This window comes from Rhyacophila brunnea, unplaced genomic scaffold, assembly GCF_057557595.1.
Source record: "Rhyacophila brunnea isolate RB1 unplaced genomic scaffold, BYU_Rbru_1.0 scaffold_2, whole genome shotgun sequence".
Taxonomy (NCBI): domain Eukaryota; kingdom Metazoa; phylum Arthropoda; class Insecta; order Trichoptera; family Rhyacophilidae; genus Rhyacophila; species Rhyacophila brunnea.
In genome coordinates, this window is record NW_028232859.1 from 17,804,418 (window position 1) to 17,819,889 (window position 15,472).

General features: G+C 37.0%; 1 protein-coding gene across 2 annotated transcripts in view; it reads left to right on the plus strand.

The window, feature by feature from the left end:
• Window positions 1-248: 248 nt before the first annotated feature.
• Window positions 249-15,472, plus strand: part of Khc-73 (Kinesin heavy chain 73) — a 313,669-nt gene continuing 298,445 nt past the window's right edge. For both annotated transcript variants that reach the window (XM_085947188.1, XM_085947189.1), the window contains exons 1-2: window positions 249-481; window positions 10,978-11,065. In XM_085947188.1, the coding sequence (XP_085803314.1) occupies window positions 427-481; window positions 10,978-11,065 (143 nt within the window). In that variant the 5' untranslated portion in view covers window positions 249-426. The remainder of the gene's footprint in view (window positions 482-10,977; window positions 11,066-15,472) is intronic.

Genomic DNA, 15,472 nt, shown 5'->3' on the forward strand with positions numbered 1-15,472 from the left:
GATTGCTGAAAAATTTTTCTGAATGAAACATAATACTTTTCAATAAGAATGTTTTTAAAAACAAAGCCGTTCAAACTCAATAAAATTGGGGTAGGTATAGATTTTTTATGACTTTTTACAGCTAGGTATTCTGACTAGACAAGTACGATATTACGTATTCCTTATCTACAACTATACCCGATTCAAAAAAATATGCGTATTTTTGGCAATTCTCACTTCATCGGCAATCGCCACTGGCAACATAAGTTGTAAGTGAAAAAGCAATATGGCGGTCAGTGTCACTTTGCTATCGTTGGTGTGTTAACGCAAAATAATGTATGTCGTTATATTTGATATTGGGTGAAAATGTGCAATTTATATGATTGTTTGTGTGTTTAATGCAGTGTATTGTTTATTTAACCGTTAAGTGAAAAGAGTGAAATCAAAATGTCTACGGATAAAATTAAAGTTGCTGTCCGTGTTCGACCCTTCAACAGGCGAGGTGAGTTGATATAAATAATAAATACGTATTCTATGACCTTACATTATTATAATAAATTATCTCTAGAATAGTTTTAGTATGTGCGTTTATTTTTATAAAAAAAACAACCGTTTTGTCTACCATGGGGTATATACGGAAATACGTATTATTTGACACAATGCGATTTTTAATGACACCACTTCGCAAAGTGATTTTGGTTTCCGAATTGTTATTATTTGAGTGTATTGTGAAACATACTAGTTATGCACATCTAAATATTTGATGTAACTATCATAACAGAATTGATTGAATTTTTATGAAACCAATAGAACATAATAAATTAACACTATTTACGTATTAATTTAAGCAGTTTAAACTTCAATCAATGCGAACATTACCTTTGTTTGTCGATTGATAGTATTTTATTACTTATAATTCGCTCACCACGTATCTAATCAATTATTTTTCTGATAATCGATTTCAGATTGAATACAAATTAAGCAATCCCAACGCAACGAATGCTGTGTATCTACTTACATAGGTTTATTACTAATATACCTACTTCTAAAAGCAGCAATGCAATTTTTTTGGTGAATTTATATATCAATAAATGTCAGCGTAGTGGTTTATCAAATATACCTACCTAGATGAGACTTTATGTCCATTTAATTAACTTTAGGGACTGGTATGACTCTTTTTTTTGCATTTTCCATCAGCGAGTCGGTCATTAGTAATTTTGTCGTAAATATTATTAACTCTTGAGAATGGGCCTACAACGATTTTGTTTACAATAGGTACACGCCATCCTCGATATATTCAGCTCAGCACGCAGGTATATAGAGCAGACATGTCCAAATTCAAGTAGGATGTATCTACTATCTAGTATCAAAGCTTGAAGTGATCTAGGTATCTATCACTCTCCCATTATCATTTGGCTGAGGACAATAATTCAACAACACTTATTTTTCACTATCACAAAATGATACTCAATTTCCCATTTGTCGTAAAATATGATGAGTTTCAGTCCTCTTTTAGGCACTCATTGCACTCATTGTCAACTATTATCTTAATGTGAAAAGAACCTACTTACTGCACGATTGTAAGAGGAACTACGCCTCAGCTGAAAAAGCACAGAGATTGACATCTTTTGGTTCTCTCACTCCTGTGGCAGGTCATGAGTGAGCTGATGATACGCATCAAGTGATACGAGGTCACGCCGGCTTTCATACGGAATATGAAAATAATGGGTAGGTATAATGGTGTCGTAAAATCCATCTCACGCGTTAGACATGCCTGATATAGACCAACCCTCGAAAGATAACAACAAAGTTCATAATATTTCACACGATTGTGGTGGGCAGCGAATAAGACTGAGGCGAAATTCCAAGGGAGCAAAATCACTGGAGGTGCAAAAATAGAGCCACATTATATTATTGTTTAAAAATTTAAAGATTTAAAACTTGTTTTTTAAAGTGAAATTTTGGTACCTACTATAAAACACGACCATGAACGGACAGGTTATGCAGCAGCCGAAGTAGGTATAAGGCATAAGTAAGCATTGTATTAAAAAATACATTTAGCTGGTTTACCAGAGAATTAAGTACCTACCCACTCTTATCATGTAGTAATTCACTCTTCAAGGATGACCGAGCGGTAACGTGTCAGCTTATAATGTCGTAGGTCCCGAGTTCAATCAGTCAGGCAAATTCACATGTTGTCTTTGAATGTATGTTTTGACCCAGAGTGTCGACCTAATAGATCGAGGAGTTGGCTAACTTTCTGTAAAGGCCCATGTATCCTCCTAGGATTGATTCTGTATTCTGTCCGACATGCCTCATTTTGACGGTGCATAATATGTGACCAGGGAACTCAGAAATAATTATGTGACCCACAGCTCATTATTTCATGCACATTTTTGGGTAAATATTTTGTGAGTCTATATACCGTAACCAAAAATAAAACATATTTCAAGCTGTCTAAATGTGTATAAATCAGTTGAATCTCTTTTTTTGCATCATGTGATATTTTTGTTTGTCATTGAACCCGGGATCACAATGTGTGGTGTGAATACGCAGCATAGGATGGTTATCTGCTAATTTGGATCGACTTGTTAATATTTATAGTAAAAATTGTCTTAATCAATATTATATAAATTATAAGTATATATGTACCTAATATGCATTCCAAATAATGAAGCCATTCTAAATCTACGTTTATAATTGATTTTTGTAGTTATTTTCTTGATTTAAAGATTTAAAGCATTCTTATAAAATCCGTCCAGATTTCAGGACAATCCTTTTTTTAACTTTATTTCCATAACAAAAACAAATTACTTGAATTTAAAAATAGAAGACAAAAGTATACCTACTAGCCATCACAACACTGGTTTTGTTTGACATTTCTCGAGATTTTTTCAGAAAATTCGAGATTCTCATATCTCGAAAAATCATCAATGAGAATATCGAGAATTTGAGATTTTTTTTTACCAAGAATACTTACTCACACAGAGATTTCGAAGTAAGAGCTCTCGAATTTGGTTTCCGGCGGAAAAAAAATTTAAAATAAGTCTGGACGGAAAATATTTTTTAAGGCAATTCGAAAATCTCACGATCTCAAGAAACGAAAAAACTTAAGAAAGGTGTAACTGGAAAAGTACATCTTACTTACCTATGATTATATAGTACTATAATAGTACAACAAAGTAGATTGACTAAAATATAAGCATGAAAGCCAAGAGTCGTTGTTCGTTGTCGTCTAAAAAAGAATTATCATACATTCTTAGTCAAACATAAATAGATTAAAAATAAAGTACCAAGTAAGAATACAATACACGAGTGGTTATTATTTATTAAGTAGGTTTAATCAATAATCATGGACTACCCTTTAATCTTATGGCCATGGCGTATGACGCTTTAAATGCTATCTTTTTATTCGTTGAATTAGTTACCTACTTGCAGTTATAGGTTCCCTGCCTAGTATAATGCAAAAAGTCTCCCACAAAGCTGACATAATAGTACCATGCAATGGTGTCATTTATTCGTATCAACATGTGCTAGTTTAGTATGAACTAGCTAGGTAATTATAGCTAGAAATAATTGATTACGGTTACTTGGGGGAGGACGTTATCTAAAAGTCTATCAATAGAAAACTCAGTTGCTGACCGATGGGATTCACCATTATCAATATCATCAATTGTCAATTATCATGGTTAAGGCCATGCATTAGTTGAGGCACGGTCTAAAAAGATCGTCGCTAGGCGATGCGCGGATTGCGGGTGGCGGGTGAAAATGACGCCTGTCAAACGAAATATTAATTGTCATATAAATCCAACATACGTCCATTTTATGTTCAGTTTATTGTTCTACTAGTAACAATAATAATATATTCATTGACATGTTTTCTTTTTAAAGTAAATGGGTAACGTTTTTAGTCATCTTTACACGATTTTAGAATTAATTGACCCGTCGCTATCACGCAGCAAAGTGACGTGTTCCCGGGTCAACATTCTCTCAGTGAATAGCAGCGAGTCCAAAATTTCGTCGCGCGTACAATTGAAAATTATTTGGCGTTTCACTGATGCGTCACCTTAAGTAACAAGAATAATATTATTATGGTTTGTGACTGAACTAATAATAGTAAACTCATTCATTACTCACATTATATTAGGTAACTACATACTTAATAATGATTTAATCAATTTACATTTGTAATTATAATTAAGGTTTTCTTTATAATACTCATTATTAATTGACCTGGCGTTAGTATAGCATAGTTGGTAGGTGGCAATCTTTATGCCGGGTCCACACTGGCAACATGTCGCCGGCAACCTCGTTAAATTTTACGATACCTATCATAATTCCTTAAGAAATTTTACGATAATTATCATACTTACGGCGACATGTGCCAGTGCGGACCCGGCGTTATACAAATATTCGCGGGTAGTCAAAAGCACATATTGAATTTTTAATGTGTCTGATCCGGTACAATAGCCCAATGTGTTGAGCGAATGGCTAACAATAATCATTCCTCGTAAATAGTGACATGCTCGGATTAGGAGCGAACATGAAAATTGATTTTACTTTTACTTTCGTGGTAACACTCCAATATACTTTATTGTTTTGAAATAGCTGTCAATATAAAAAAAAAATATAGGTATATACTGTATTATAAAAATCTCTAATTTTGCAAAATTAACAAAATTGTTACAATTCGCAATACTTATTGCTGATCCATCCTGATTTAAATCCATTTGATATCCGAGCACTGGATAGCAAGTGTATAATATTAAAATGGGAACTTGTTTTGAAAGTTTCCATAGAATAACCCTATACTTAGCTGTCTATGTTTTGTAGCGGCGAAGCCTTTTGTGTGAACACCAATATTTAACTAGTCTTGTCAGACTAGTTTTGACCTTATTTGATGATGAACACATTTAATACGTAGGTATCTACAAATTTTCTATCGCTATGTAGATTTATGTCAAAGACTAATAATTAGATACCGTGTAAGCAAAACGGGTCAATTGATATATTCAGTCGGAAGCCAACAGCGGTGGAGTGAGGTTGTACAACTTCGCTTGCGTATTCGTGTCGCATTCGCCTGGTTACTCGCGAACGTTTATAAATACGTGATACAACAAAAATAATATTGTTTGTAAATGAATTTGACAATAAACTCAACATGTGTGGTCCCATGTGATTTTGACAATCAGTGCCAGTGCTTGAGAAAAAGTGAAAAATATTTATTGTTGCACGGATAGTGCACTTTGTGCGGGGAGTGCGTCAAACGCTGTGAAGCGAGGGGTTGTCCACACTGTTTTTTGTTCACACTGTTGCGCGAATTCCAAGACCGCGTGAACGGCAAAAACAATAAAATGGAAAACACCACAATGGAAGTGAATGAAACGAAAAAAACGAAGAAGAAAAGAAACGATGATGAAGAGGAAGTGGTTGGAGAAAAAGAAGAAGAATGGCAGACGGTGACCTCTGGAAAAAAACCCAGAAGAGACTCTGGGGTCACTCCAAAGGGAAACCAAAACATCGTCATGATAGCGACGGGAAGTAAAATTCCATTAAAGCTGAAAATAGCGCAGATGCTGCATAAGGCAGGAGTAAAAGTACAGAAAATTTACAATAAAAATTTAAAGACGTACATCCAAGTAGAAGACGAAAAAGAAGCAGATAAAGTGAAACAAGCTGGAGAACTCAAAGATCTCGGTTTTGTGACCAAAGAGAATGACTCCTGCTCTTATGGAGTAATAAGAAAAGTCGATATTGATATGGACCTCCAAGAACTGCAAATGGAAATCAAAAGTGATGCAAAAGTAATCAACCTTAAGAGGTTGACAAGAAAAGGTGATACAGGAGAGCTGACAAAGACCTCGTCAGTCAGTATTAAATTTGGGGAGAAAATATTGCCGAGAACAATTTACATATATGGAGTCTCTTTTGCTGTAGAACCGTATGTATTCAGGGTTATGCAATGCTACAAATGCTGGCGATATGGGCATATCGCGAACAATTGCGGACGTACAGTAGAAACGTGCCCTAAGTGTGGTGAAAACCACAAAACCTGCGAAAAAAATGAGGAAATTACGTGCATCAATTGCAAAGGCAACCACGCGGCAAATAGCCAAAAATGCCCAAAGTGGCAAGAGGAAAAGAATTGCAAAGAAGCAATGAAAAAAATGAACATACCTTTCAAGGAAGCAAAAAAAAATATGTTAAATAATAGCTATGCTGACATATTAAAACAAAAAAAAATCGTAGGAAGAGATGAAAGCGAAACAATTCAAAAAACTAAGGAAATCAAAAAGAAAGAAGAAGCGGTGGTAGAAGCTTCAGGCTCAACAATAATAGCTACAGGTAGTAGCGTAAAGCCTACAAAAAATAAGAAAAATTCAAAAGGGAAGACAGAGGTTAACGCGATGGGAGAAATTATGAAAGTCTTGCTGAAAGGGGGAGATTGGCAGCAGATCATTAAACAACTAATAATTAAAGCAGTGGACTGGGTATGCAAACACTTCAAAGAAGGAAACTTAGGGGAAATTCTAGGGGAGGTTCTGCAGCAAAATGGATAGTAAAAAACAAATTAGGATTTTACAATGGAATGCCAGAAGTATGAAGCAAAAGAAGGATGATATAGAACTCTACTTAATAAGACAAAAAATTTCAATAGCATTAATCTCAGAGACTTGGCTGAGGTCTGAATTAGACTATCTGAAATTCAATGATTACACGATGTATAGAAAAGACAGAGGGGATGGTTACGGAGGAATAGCGATACTGGTGCATAAAACACTGGCGTCTAAAGAAAAGACCCTACAAGGCCTTCCAACTGAACTGGAGGCATGTCAAGTCGAAATCAGAGGGACACAAAAACTAAAATCAGTGACAGCAATATATTGTAAACCCAATGTTACCATTCGGAAAAACGCATGGAGCAGGCTCTTCGATCAAATGGGAGAGGGATCAATTATGGGTGGGGATTTCAATGCACACCACCCAATGTGGGATCATATACTTCGAGACGCAAGAGGAGAGGATGTCGCTGACGTATGTCTTGACTCTGACTTAGTAGCGATTAACAATGGACAAAGTACCAGGGTCGCCCCTCCAAATCAGAGAGGAGCGGCACCGGATATAACATTTATCTCCAATGAGCTGGTACTGGAAACCGATTGGAAAATAGACTCCGATACTATGGGCAGTGACCATTTACCCATTATCATCGAGTTTGTGGAAAATCAATGCCAAACAGAAATGATCCCAAGAAGAAATTACCCTAAAGCAAACTGGGAACAATATCGAGAAATCATCTCAAATGACATAGACAGACTTACAGAACCTACCAGAGATGTACAAGTAGAGTATGATAAATTGGAGGCAATATTGAATAATGGGGCAAATTCAAGCATTCCGAGACTCAAAGTATGCAGTCACCCAAACTTTAGACCAAAACCATGGTGGAACTCCGAAGTATCAAAGGCAATCGCTGAGAGAAGGCTTGCCTATACTCGCTTCAAAAAAATCAGTTCAACAGAAAACTACCTAGAACTAAAGAAAAAGCAAGCCACAACTCGAAAAGTAATCCTAAAAGCCAAAAGAGAAAGTTGGAAAGCATTTTGTGACTCCGTCAACTCGGAGACTTCCTACTCAGAAATGTGGAGAAAAATGAGTTGGATGAAGGGCAAATCGGGAAACAAATTCAAAAATCAACTGGATGAAAGCATGGCGTCACTCCTCCTTGAACAACTAGCAAGTAAAAGTGACGAAACGAAGGAAGAAATTGCAGAACAGGAAACATATAATCCTAATGATACAATGAATGAAATTCTTACAGTGGCGGAACTAAGATCAGTAACCAAAAATAAAGACACTGCCCCCGGCATGGACGAAGTTTCATATTCCATGATCGCTCAGCTGCCAGAGACCGGAAAAAATAAACTAGTGGAGATATTCAACTTAATCATGGAAACCGGAAAAGTCCCTAGGCAATGGAAGGAAACGATGATTATCCCAATCTTAAAACCAGGGCGAGACCCTACCCTAGTGTCGTCAGTCAGACCAATTGCACTCATATCATGCATGTGCAAAACGTTCAACCAGATGATTGCAAGAAGAATCGAATGGTTTGCAGAGAAAAAACAACTATTTCATCACAATACTACGGGATTCAGAAGGCAAAAGTCGACTCTGGAGAACATAGGCAACCTAGTACTAGACATCAATGCAGCACAGGTCAAAAACGAAGTAACTCTGACAACATTCCTGGACATCCAGGATGCGTATAATAATGTGCATGTGAAAGAAGTGTCAAGGGTGTTGAATGAATGGGGAATCGGTGGGAAGATCACTAAATATCTTAAGCAGTATTTAAATGAAAGAAAAATCACCATGTGCATTAATAATGAAAAGAAGAGTACGGTATGCTCTAGAGGCCTTCCGCAAGGAGACCCCCTATCCCCATTACTATTCAACATTCTTACAACTGACATATTAAAGTTAATAACAAGGGTCAACATTGTACAATATGCAGATGATTTTGCACTTTTTTGTTCGGGAAAAAGAGTAGATGAATGTCAAAGGTTAATGCAGAAGAGTCTTGACGAAATAAAATTATTATTGGAAACGCGAGGCCTCAAAGTAGCTCCCAGCAAAACTAAGGTGGTACTTTTTGCCAGAGGCAAGAGACAAAACCAGCTTAACTTAAAAATCGACGGCACTATAATAGAAAGAGTAGACACTTATAAATTTTTAGGTATGAACCTGGACTATAGACTAACGTGGAAGCATCATATTAGTCATTGCGCGAATAGCCTGACACAACCTCTGAACATACTCAAAGTACTGGCGGGAGGTGGGTGGGGCGTACACCCCATTCATATGAGAAGGTTATACACGGCACTCATTAGAAGCCGATTAGATTACGGGAGCATGTTTTACCACTCCGCTGCAGAAACTAATTCGGTGAGGCTAGATCGCATCCAGTCCAAAGCATTAAGAATATGTGGAGGATTTATCAGGACAACGCCCATTCACGTGCTACAAGCGGAACTCAGCGTACCTCCACTGAATGTCAGGAGATGGGCACTGGCTACCAAGACATGGATGAAGTGGAAATCTATAATAGATAACCCCATATTGGCAAAGGTGAAACTCCTATACGAGCTCGTTGAAAGCAATACATACTATGAGAAAAGAAAGCTCCCACTACTGGTAGGAATCCTTAAAGCCACAGAAAGTTGGGAGGTATTAAATACAAAATGCCTAGGTATGTATTCGCTGAGGAGGCCAGTTGGTACCTACGACCTCAGCTCTGTTATCCAACTAGAGGTCAAAGGAATAGACAAACCAAAACGGAGCATAGTATCCGATAAAGCAAGAGAGCGTGTCGAAAAAATGCTGACAGAGAGGTACGCAGGATGGAGCCACCTTTATACAGATGGATCCAAAGATCAGAATAGAGCAGGAGCAGCTCTTGTGATACCAGAAGTAGGTATAAACAAGAGCTGGAAGCTAAACCCAGCGATACCAATAATGACGGCGGAACTCATCGCGATAAACGAAGCAATTAAATACACTTTAAGCGATGATTTCTCGGCGCAATCCGCTGTCATTTTAACAGACTCCAAAAGCGCTTTACAACATCTTGCCGCAGCAACTCGCTCACATAACAGTAAAACCATAGCATACCACATCCTTGACCAGATCGACGCCAAGAAAAATAGAGGAGGAGATCTATGCCTTCAATGGATCCCATCGCACATGGTCATTGAGGGAAATGAAAGGGCAGATGATCTGGCAAAGGAAGCCGGCCATTCAGGGGTACCACATCAGTGGATACCAGAAAACCTGGACTGGAATGAGGCTATAAAAAAAATGTGCCATAGTATGTGGATAGATTTTCACCATAGGGCATCATTAGAAAAGGGGAAATGGAGTAAGTCAATTCTACCATCACCACGAGAGGTGCCCTGGTTTGTAGAGTCTTCTTTGACGAGGAATGAGCTTAAGTTAATTCTGAGGCTAAGAACAGGGCACACCATGGGCAAAAGATTTGATGTCCTCATGGGAAGAAGCGAATCGCAGCTCTGCGATGAATGTCATGTTTTAGAGGACATTGTACATATAGCACTGCAATGCCCCAAATATGAAATTCACAGAGTACAGCTGCGAATTGCAGATATCTATGAGAATGTCGACGAATTGAAGGGTGTCCTGGCGGTGGGTAAGACGGAAGAGCTAGGCAAAATTGTAAAGTTATTTAACAGAATAGGAGTGAGGACCTGATCGACGGATCCCCTTCTAGAAGAGAAGAGGCGATATGACAGCGAGTCGCAGTCAAAGCCTCGGTAAAATCACAAAAAAAAAAAAAAAAAAATTGATATATTGTAGGTATAATGTCAACTATTAGTAATACCTTCAAATTACATACATATACTGTGCTCAGGCTAACCATATTGATTTGGGAATATTATACTATAAGATACTCTTGAATTCAACAACATTATGAATATTGCAGACATGGAAGACAAAACAAAATTTTAAATAGGATTCCTTAGTTTGGTAAAATAACGTCTCATTTAAGTACTATAAATACACAATGGTGTCAAGAGTATACTTACACAGGTACAGTGCCCTTTCAAATAGGAACAAGATTATTTTGGTGACTAGACAGTTAGAACTACAGTATTTATTCTTAATTTGAGTTAGCGTCTCCACAAACATGAACCGTCGAACGCAGCGTTCGACCCCCCGCTCACCTGCCGACCCTTATATCGTCGGAAATGTAAAATAGAAGCAAGTCGGCGCCTGTTGCTCGCGTGGGGCAAATAGGGGAAACGCAACCACAAGACAGCTTTATTGGTGGGCAGCTTTATTCATAAAAAGTATAAATTCCAAATCACATTAATTATTTTTGTGTTCATTCACATTCTTATTGATATTTTATAATTTATATGAAAATATAATGTAAGTGACATAATATTTTATTGACGTTTTTATTGTTTTTTTCAGAGATCGAATTGGGCACGCAATGTGTCGTAGAAATGGAATCACAGTTGACGATCCTTCAGCATCCATCGTCTCATGACAAAATTGACAGGTGAGGATTTTTAAATTACTTAATCTTTACCCACATTAGTTCTTCAATTCATGCATAATATTAATAATATAAATTTTGTCGTTACGGCGAGGGAAACCTATTGGAGTCGGATATCGATGTGCCATAAAGGTCTGGTTAAGTAGGTACCTATATAAAAATATAACTAATATATTAAATATATACCTATAAAGTCATAACTCATTATAGCATAATAACGTCATATTTGATAATATAACACAATATTATCTGTGAGTGTTCGTAGATACTATGCACCCGGAGCATGTGTCACCTGCAATAACATAATTAATATTGTAAATGCACCCGATGCGTCGTGCCGGATGCAACATCCGTATAATTGATTGCTATTCCACGATATTTCTAAAAGAATTGAATACCTACTTATGCAACTAACTTCGTGACTTCTTGTTATAGCTTGACATATTGCTGTGTCTAATCAAGTACGTACCAGTATGAAATAATAAACCCGTCAAACTGCCTACAATTTCTTTGGCAGTCTAGCGTCTATTAACCTAACCAAAGAACGAGGTGCCTACTTCAATAGGTAGGTATTTGGTAGTAAGTTAGTAGAAGTCAATATGCCGCCAAAATTTAAATAAGTTTATAATTCCGTAGCTTACAAATCGACATTTTCTAATAAATGGGTGTACAGACCTACAAACTTATCTGGAGAATGGCCAAAAATGAAACTACGAACTACCATAGGACGCCATATTGAAAAACGTCATTCGAATGTTAGATTTTGCCAGTTACAAGTCGTGATTGGGTAGTTTTCGATAGTGGCTCTCCCATCTCATTCTTCAGATAAGTTTGTAGGTCTGTATAGTATATTATTCTATGACACTTCTAGTAGACGAGCGCTTGCACACACTAGACTTGCAGTTGCAGACTCTCAGTCTACCTGCGAGAGTTGAAGCTTACGTGTGATGTTTTCCCATTTTTGTGTTATTGCGTTCGAGTGATCGTATAGCATTGAAACCAATTCATTAAATGAGCTTCATACTCATCCAGAAGTAACGGAAGAATTTGTCTGGGTGCAATTTGAGGTCTTCAAAAATTGGTGCAAACTGACCACATTTCTGTCTAGAAGTGAGAATTGGATGAACCCAATATCGCCGGTGAACTGAACGTCTTTGTTTTTGGCGGTGTTACGCAAGTTCAATAGAGCATCCATTTTCGCACACGTCCTTTTTTCCCAGTTGTCCCTAACGTATGATCAACAACTAAAATTTTGAAAATTCAGTAGATTTTTGATTTTTTCTTCAAAATATCAGTAGACTGACAAAAATGTATGAAATTCAACTATTGTGTTTGTCTTTTAAAAATTCATATAAAAAGTGACTTTTATTCATCACAAATATCATAATTTCTTCTTTTCCTGACCAAAATTTCAGTAGATGTACTGAAATTTCAGTAGACATGGCAACACTGGATCAATGAACTCAGCTAGTGGGCAGTGGCCGCCACTTGCATCGACATACATTTCAAGTAAATTGTTGATTCATACTATAATCGTTGTACATCCAAGTTCTTGTGCTATTACATTGATTTTATATATTATGTACCTACCTACGCAATGCATTTTTACGCGGATTCCTGAAAACCGCTAAATATTGATAAGGTGACCGCAGGCACAGTCGTCAATCTGACTCAATATATAAATAATAAAAAAGATAAAAAAGAACTTTTTATATACAACGTTTTTAAATTTTCTGTTGTATCATATAAACTTGACTTGACTAGCTAAAACGATCAAAAAAATTTGTACTTGATAGAAATAATACTGTAATGTCATTTTGACATTCATATTGATTTCCATAGTAACACACGTATATATTAATAATTTAGTTGCTAGGACCCCAGACCCTAGCAACCAATAATAATAATAACCAAAACAGAATTAACTGAAAATTAATTCAATTCTACTTAAAAAAATGCATTTTTGCATCGTGTTCTGATATATTCTAAAAGTTTCAAATGTCTAGCTAGTCGGGAAGTTATTTAAAAATCGATTGCAAGATTTGTACCGAATAAACAACCACCGGACAAATAAGAATACGACCTAATAGAAACGTTGTAAAAATAGAATGGTATTAATTGAGTAAACTAAAGTAATTTCGTAAGCTCATATCTGAATGAAGCATTCCCCGAAAAAGCTTTGCGGAAATTGCTTTCCTGATTACAACACACAATAATATGTAGGTTTATTATTAATATCGTCAGTTGACACACCATTTCCTGTACAGTAAACAATACATTCTGTTGGCATTGTCAGATAACATAATATAAACAAGACGTGTGTTGCCATTGGCTGGTAGCTAAGAACGTAGGTACATGTGACATGAGTTAATCAAAATAATATCCGCCATGATGTCGGAAATCACATTAACTCGGGGGCATATGAAGCGAAATCACGCAGATTTACGGAGTTTTCGCAGCTTTTCCAGCGCGCCAGTAGGTTGTGCGCGGGGTGAAATGTATTTCCTAATTATTCTCCGGGGAAAGATTTTTGTTGATTTGCTCGACGGACATTTATTTTTGGCGGTGTCGCTCGCAAATGAAGATTGATTCGACGCTTTCGGGCGACGTAGATTTTTTCAAATCTACCGCATTTTATTGTAGATGAAAATATAGTTTCTTAGCCACTTGGGAAATGAACAGTGACTATCACGTTATCATATGTAAACATTTCATTTGTATTCATTGCCTACCTCAGTCATTTTACTCTAAGGCTAATCGGCCGTCTGGTGTTGTAGGTTTGTATTAACTTACCCGTTAATGGCATCTGCTATTTCCTTTCAATATCGACAGAAATGATTTCCCGTAGAATGCGCAGCATGTGTACCTATTTATAATATTTATATTCAGTGAACTCTGTACACTACAACTCTAAAAATATTTCTGAATTAGTGATAGATAGTGAACCAACTAAATTACTTTAACTTATTCACATTCCTTTACCTTTACAAGCTTTTGGAATACCGATGGGGATTCTTTGTGAATATGTAGTTAACTTTCAAATGCAATGGTTTTAAACCGCTTTTTTATTAGGTAATTATAAATATTTGAATTATTTGTGTTGACCCATCTTCAGAACTTAAAAGTAACTGCACTTAGCTACCTTTCAATACAGACAGAGGGCGTGCGTTGTGTTATGTTAATAGTTTATTTTAACATTTTCATTCACCGGTGGCGTAGGTACATCATTAAAATTCATTAAGTTAACGACATTCTTAGTCAAAACTTGAGTAGGTATATGCAGTCGTGGAATCTACTGTCAGTACGTGCCCTTACAAAGGCGCAGGCTGAGATTAGTTACAGCATCACAAACATAAACCCCTCCATACCAACCCGCCCCCCACCACACTCGGTCTTACTCGAGCGTATCACGAAGCACTAAGGATACGTAAGCGGATGGCCCAATTCCATACACATTTTTGGACATTCCCAGAGGATGTGGTTTGTATCATATAGTTGGAAACATGGATTTGTTGGTCGGGTGACACTGACAAGTCCAAGCTCATAAAGCGACAACAGTGTGGAGTGCAGTGGTCAGGAGTCAAAGCGGTTATCTCCAATCGTCATTAGGAAATTACAAAGTGCTTGTCCTTGGTGGTGGTATCCCACTATCGCTGCTAGGTCTTTCAACTCCGCATCCCGCGTCAGTTGACGTAGTGTTTGCTTCCTCCGTGATACTTTTTCAGCATCAAGGTTTGTAGGCAGAAAGTCACCAACAACGTACGGTAGACCTCAGTGATTGACAGCAGCGCACCGCGCTGCCCACTTGCAAAGGCGGATCTAATCGTAATTACATATTTTTGTATCCGCATATAACAAACACCAGCAGCGTAGGCAGCGATCCGCATGGAAATGCGCTATTTCAGAAGCCAAATTACTCACCCTAAAATTTTGTTTTGGCTCTCTCGGATTATTTCTTGTTCCCGGTTTTAAAAAAAAATCTTCGAGGTCACTATGGTTTTCAAACATTAAGGTGCCTAGTCAAGGAGGCTTCGTGGGCTTGGTATTTGGAATAATTATATTTTCCAAAGGGTTAACGGTTTTGCGGGTGTAGTAAATAAATGAACACGGTGCAACTGTCAATGAACTACTTATATTAAAAAAATAAAATAAAAAAATGTTTTTATCATTATAACTAATATTATGAATGCCCCTACTTGTATTGTCTGCGTCTATGCCTAACATGCATGTGTATTGTAGGGATGGCCCCCACATCTTGAAGTAGGTCCACAGGTTAGGATGTTTAGCGGGCTCCTCTACATATCGCTACGCCCTACAGTAGCGTTTTCGTGTTTTAGGTAAAATTAAGGGTATTCAGTGCATTTTCAGCGATTTTTTGTAATTTTGAATACATTCACTTGAATTATGGAG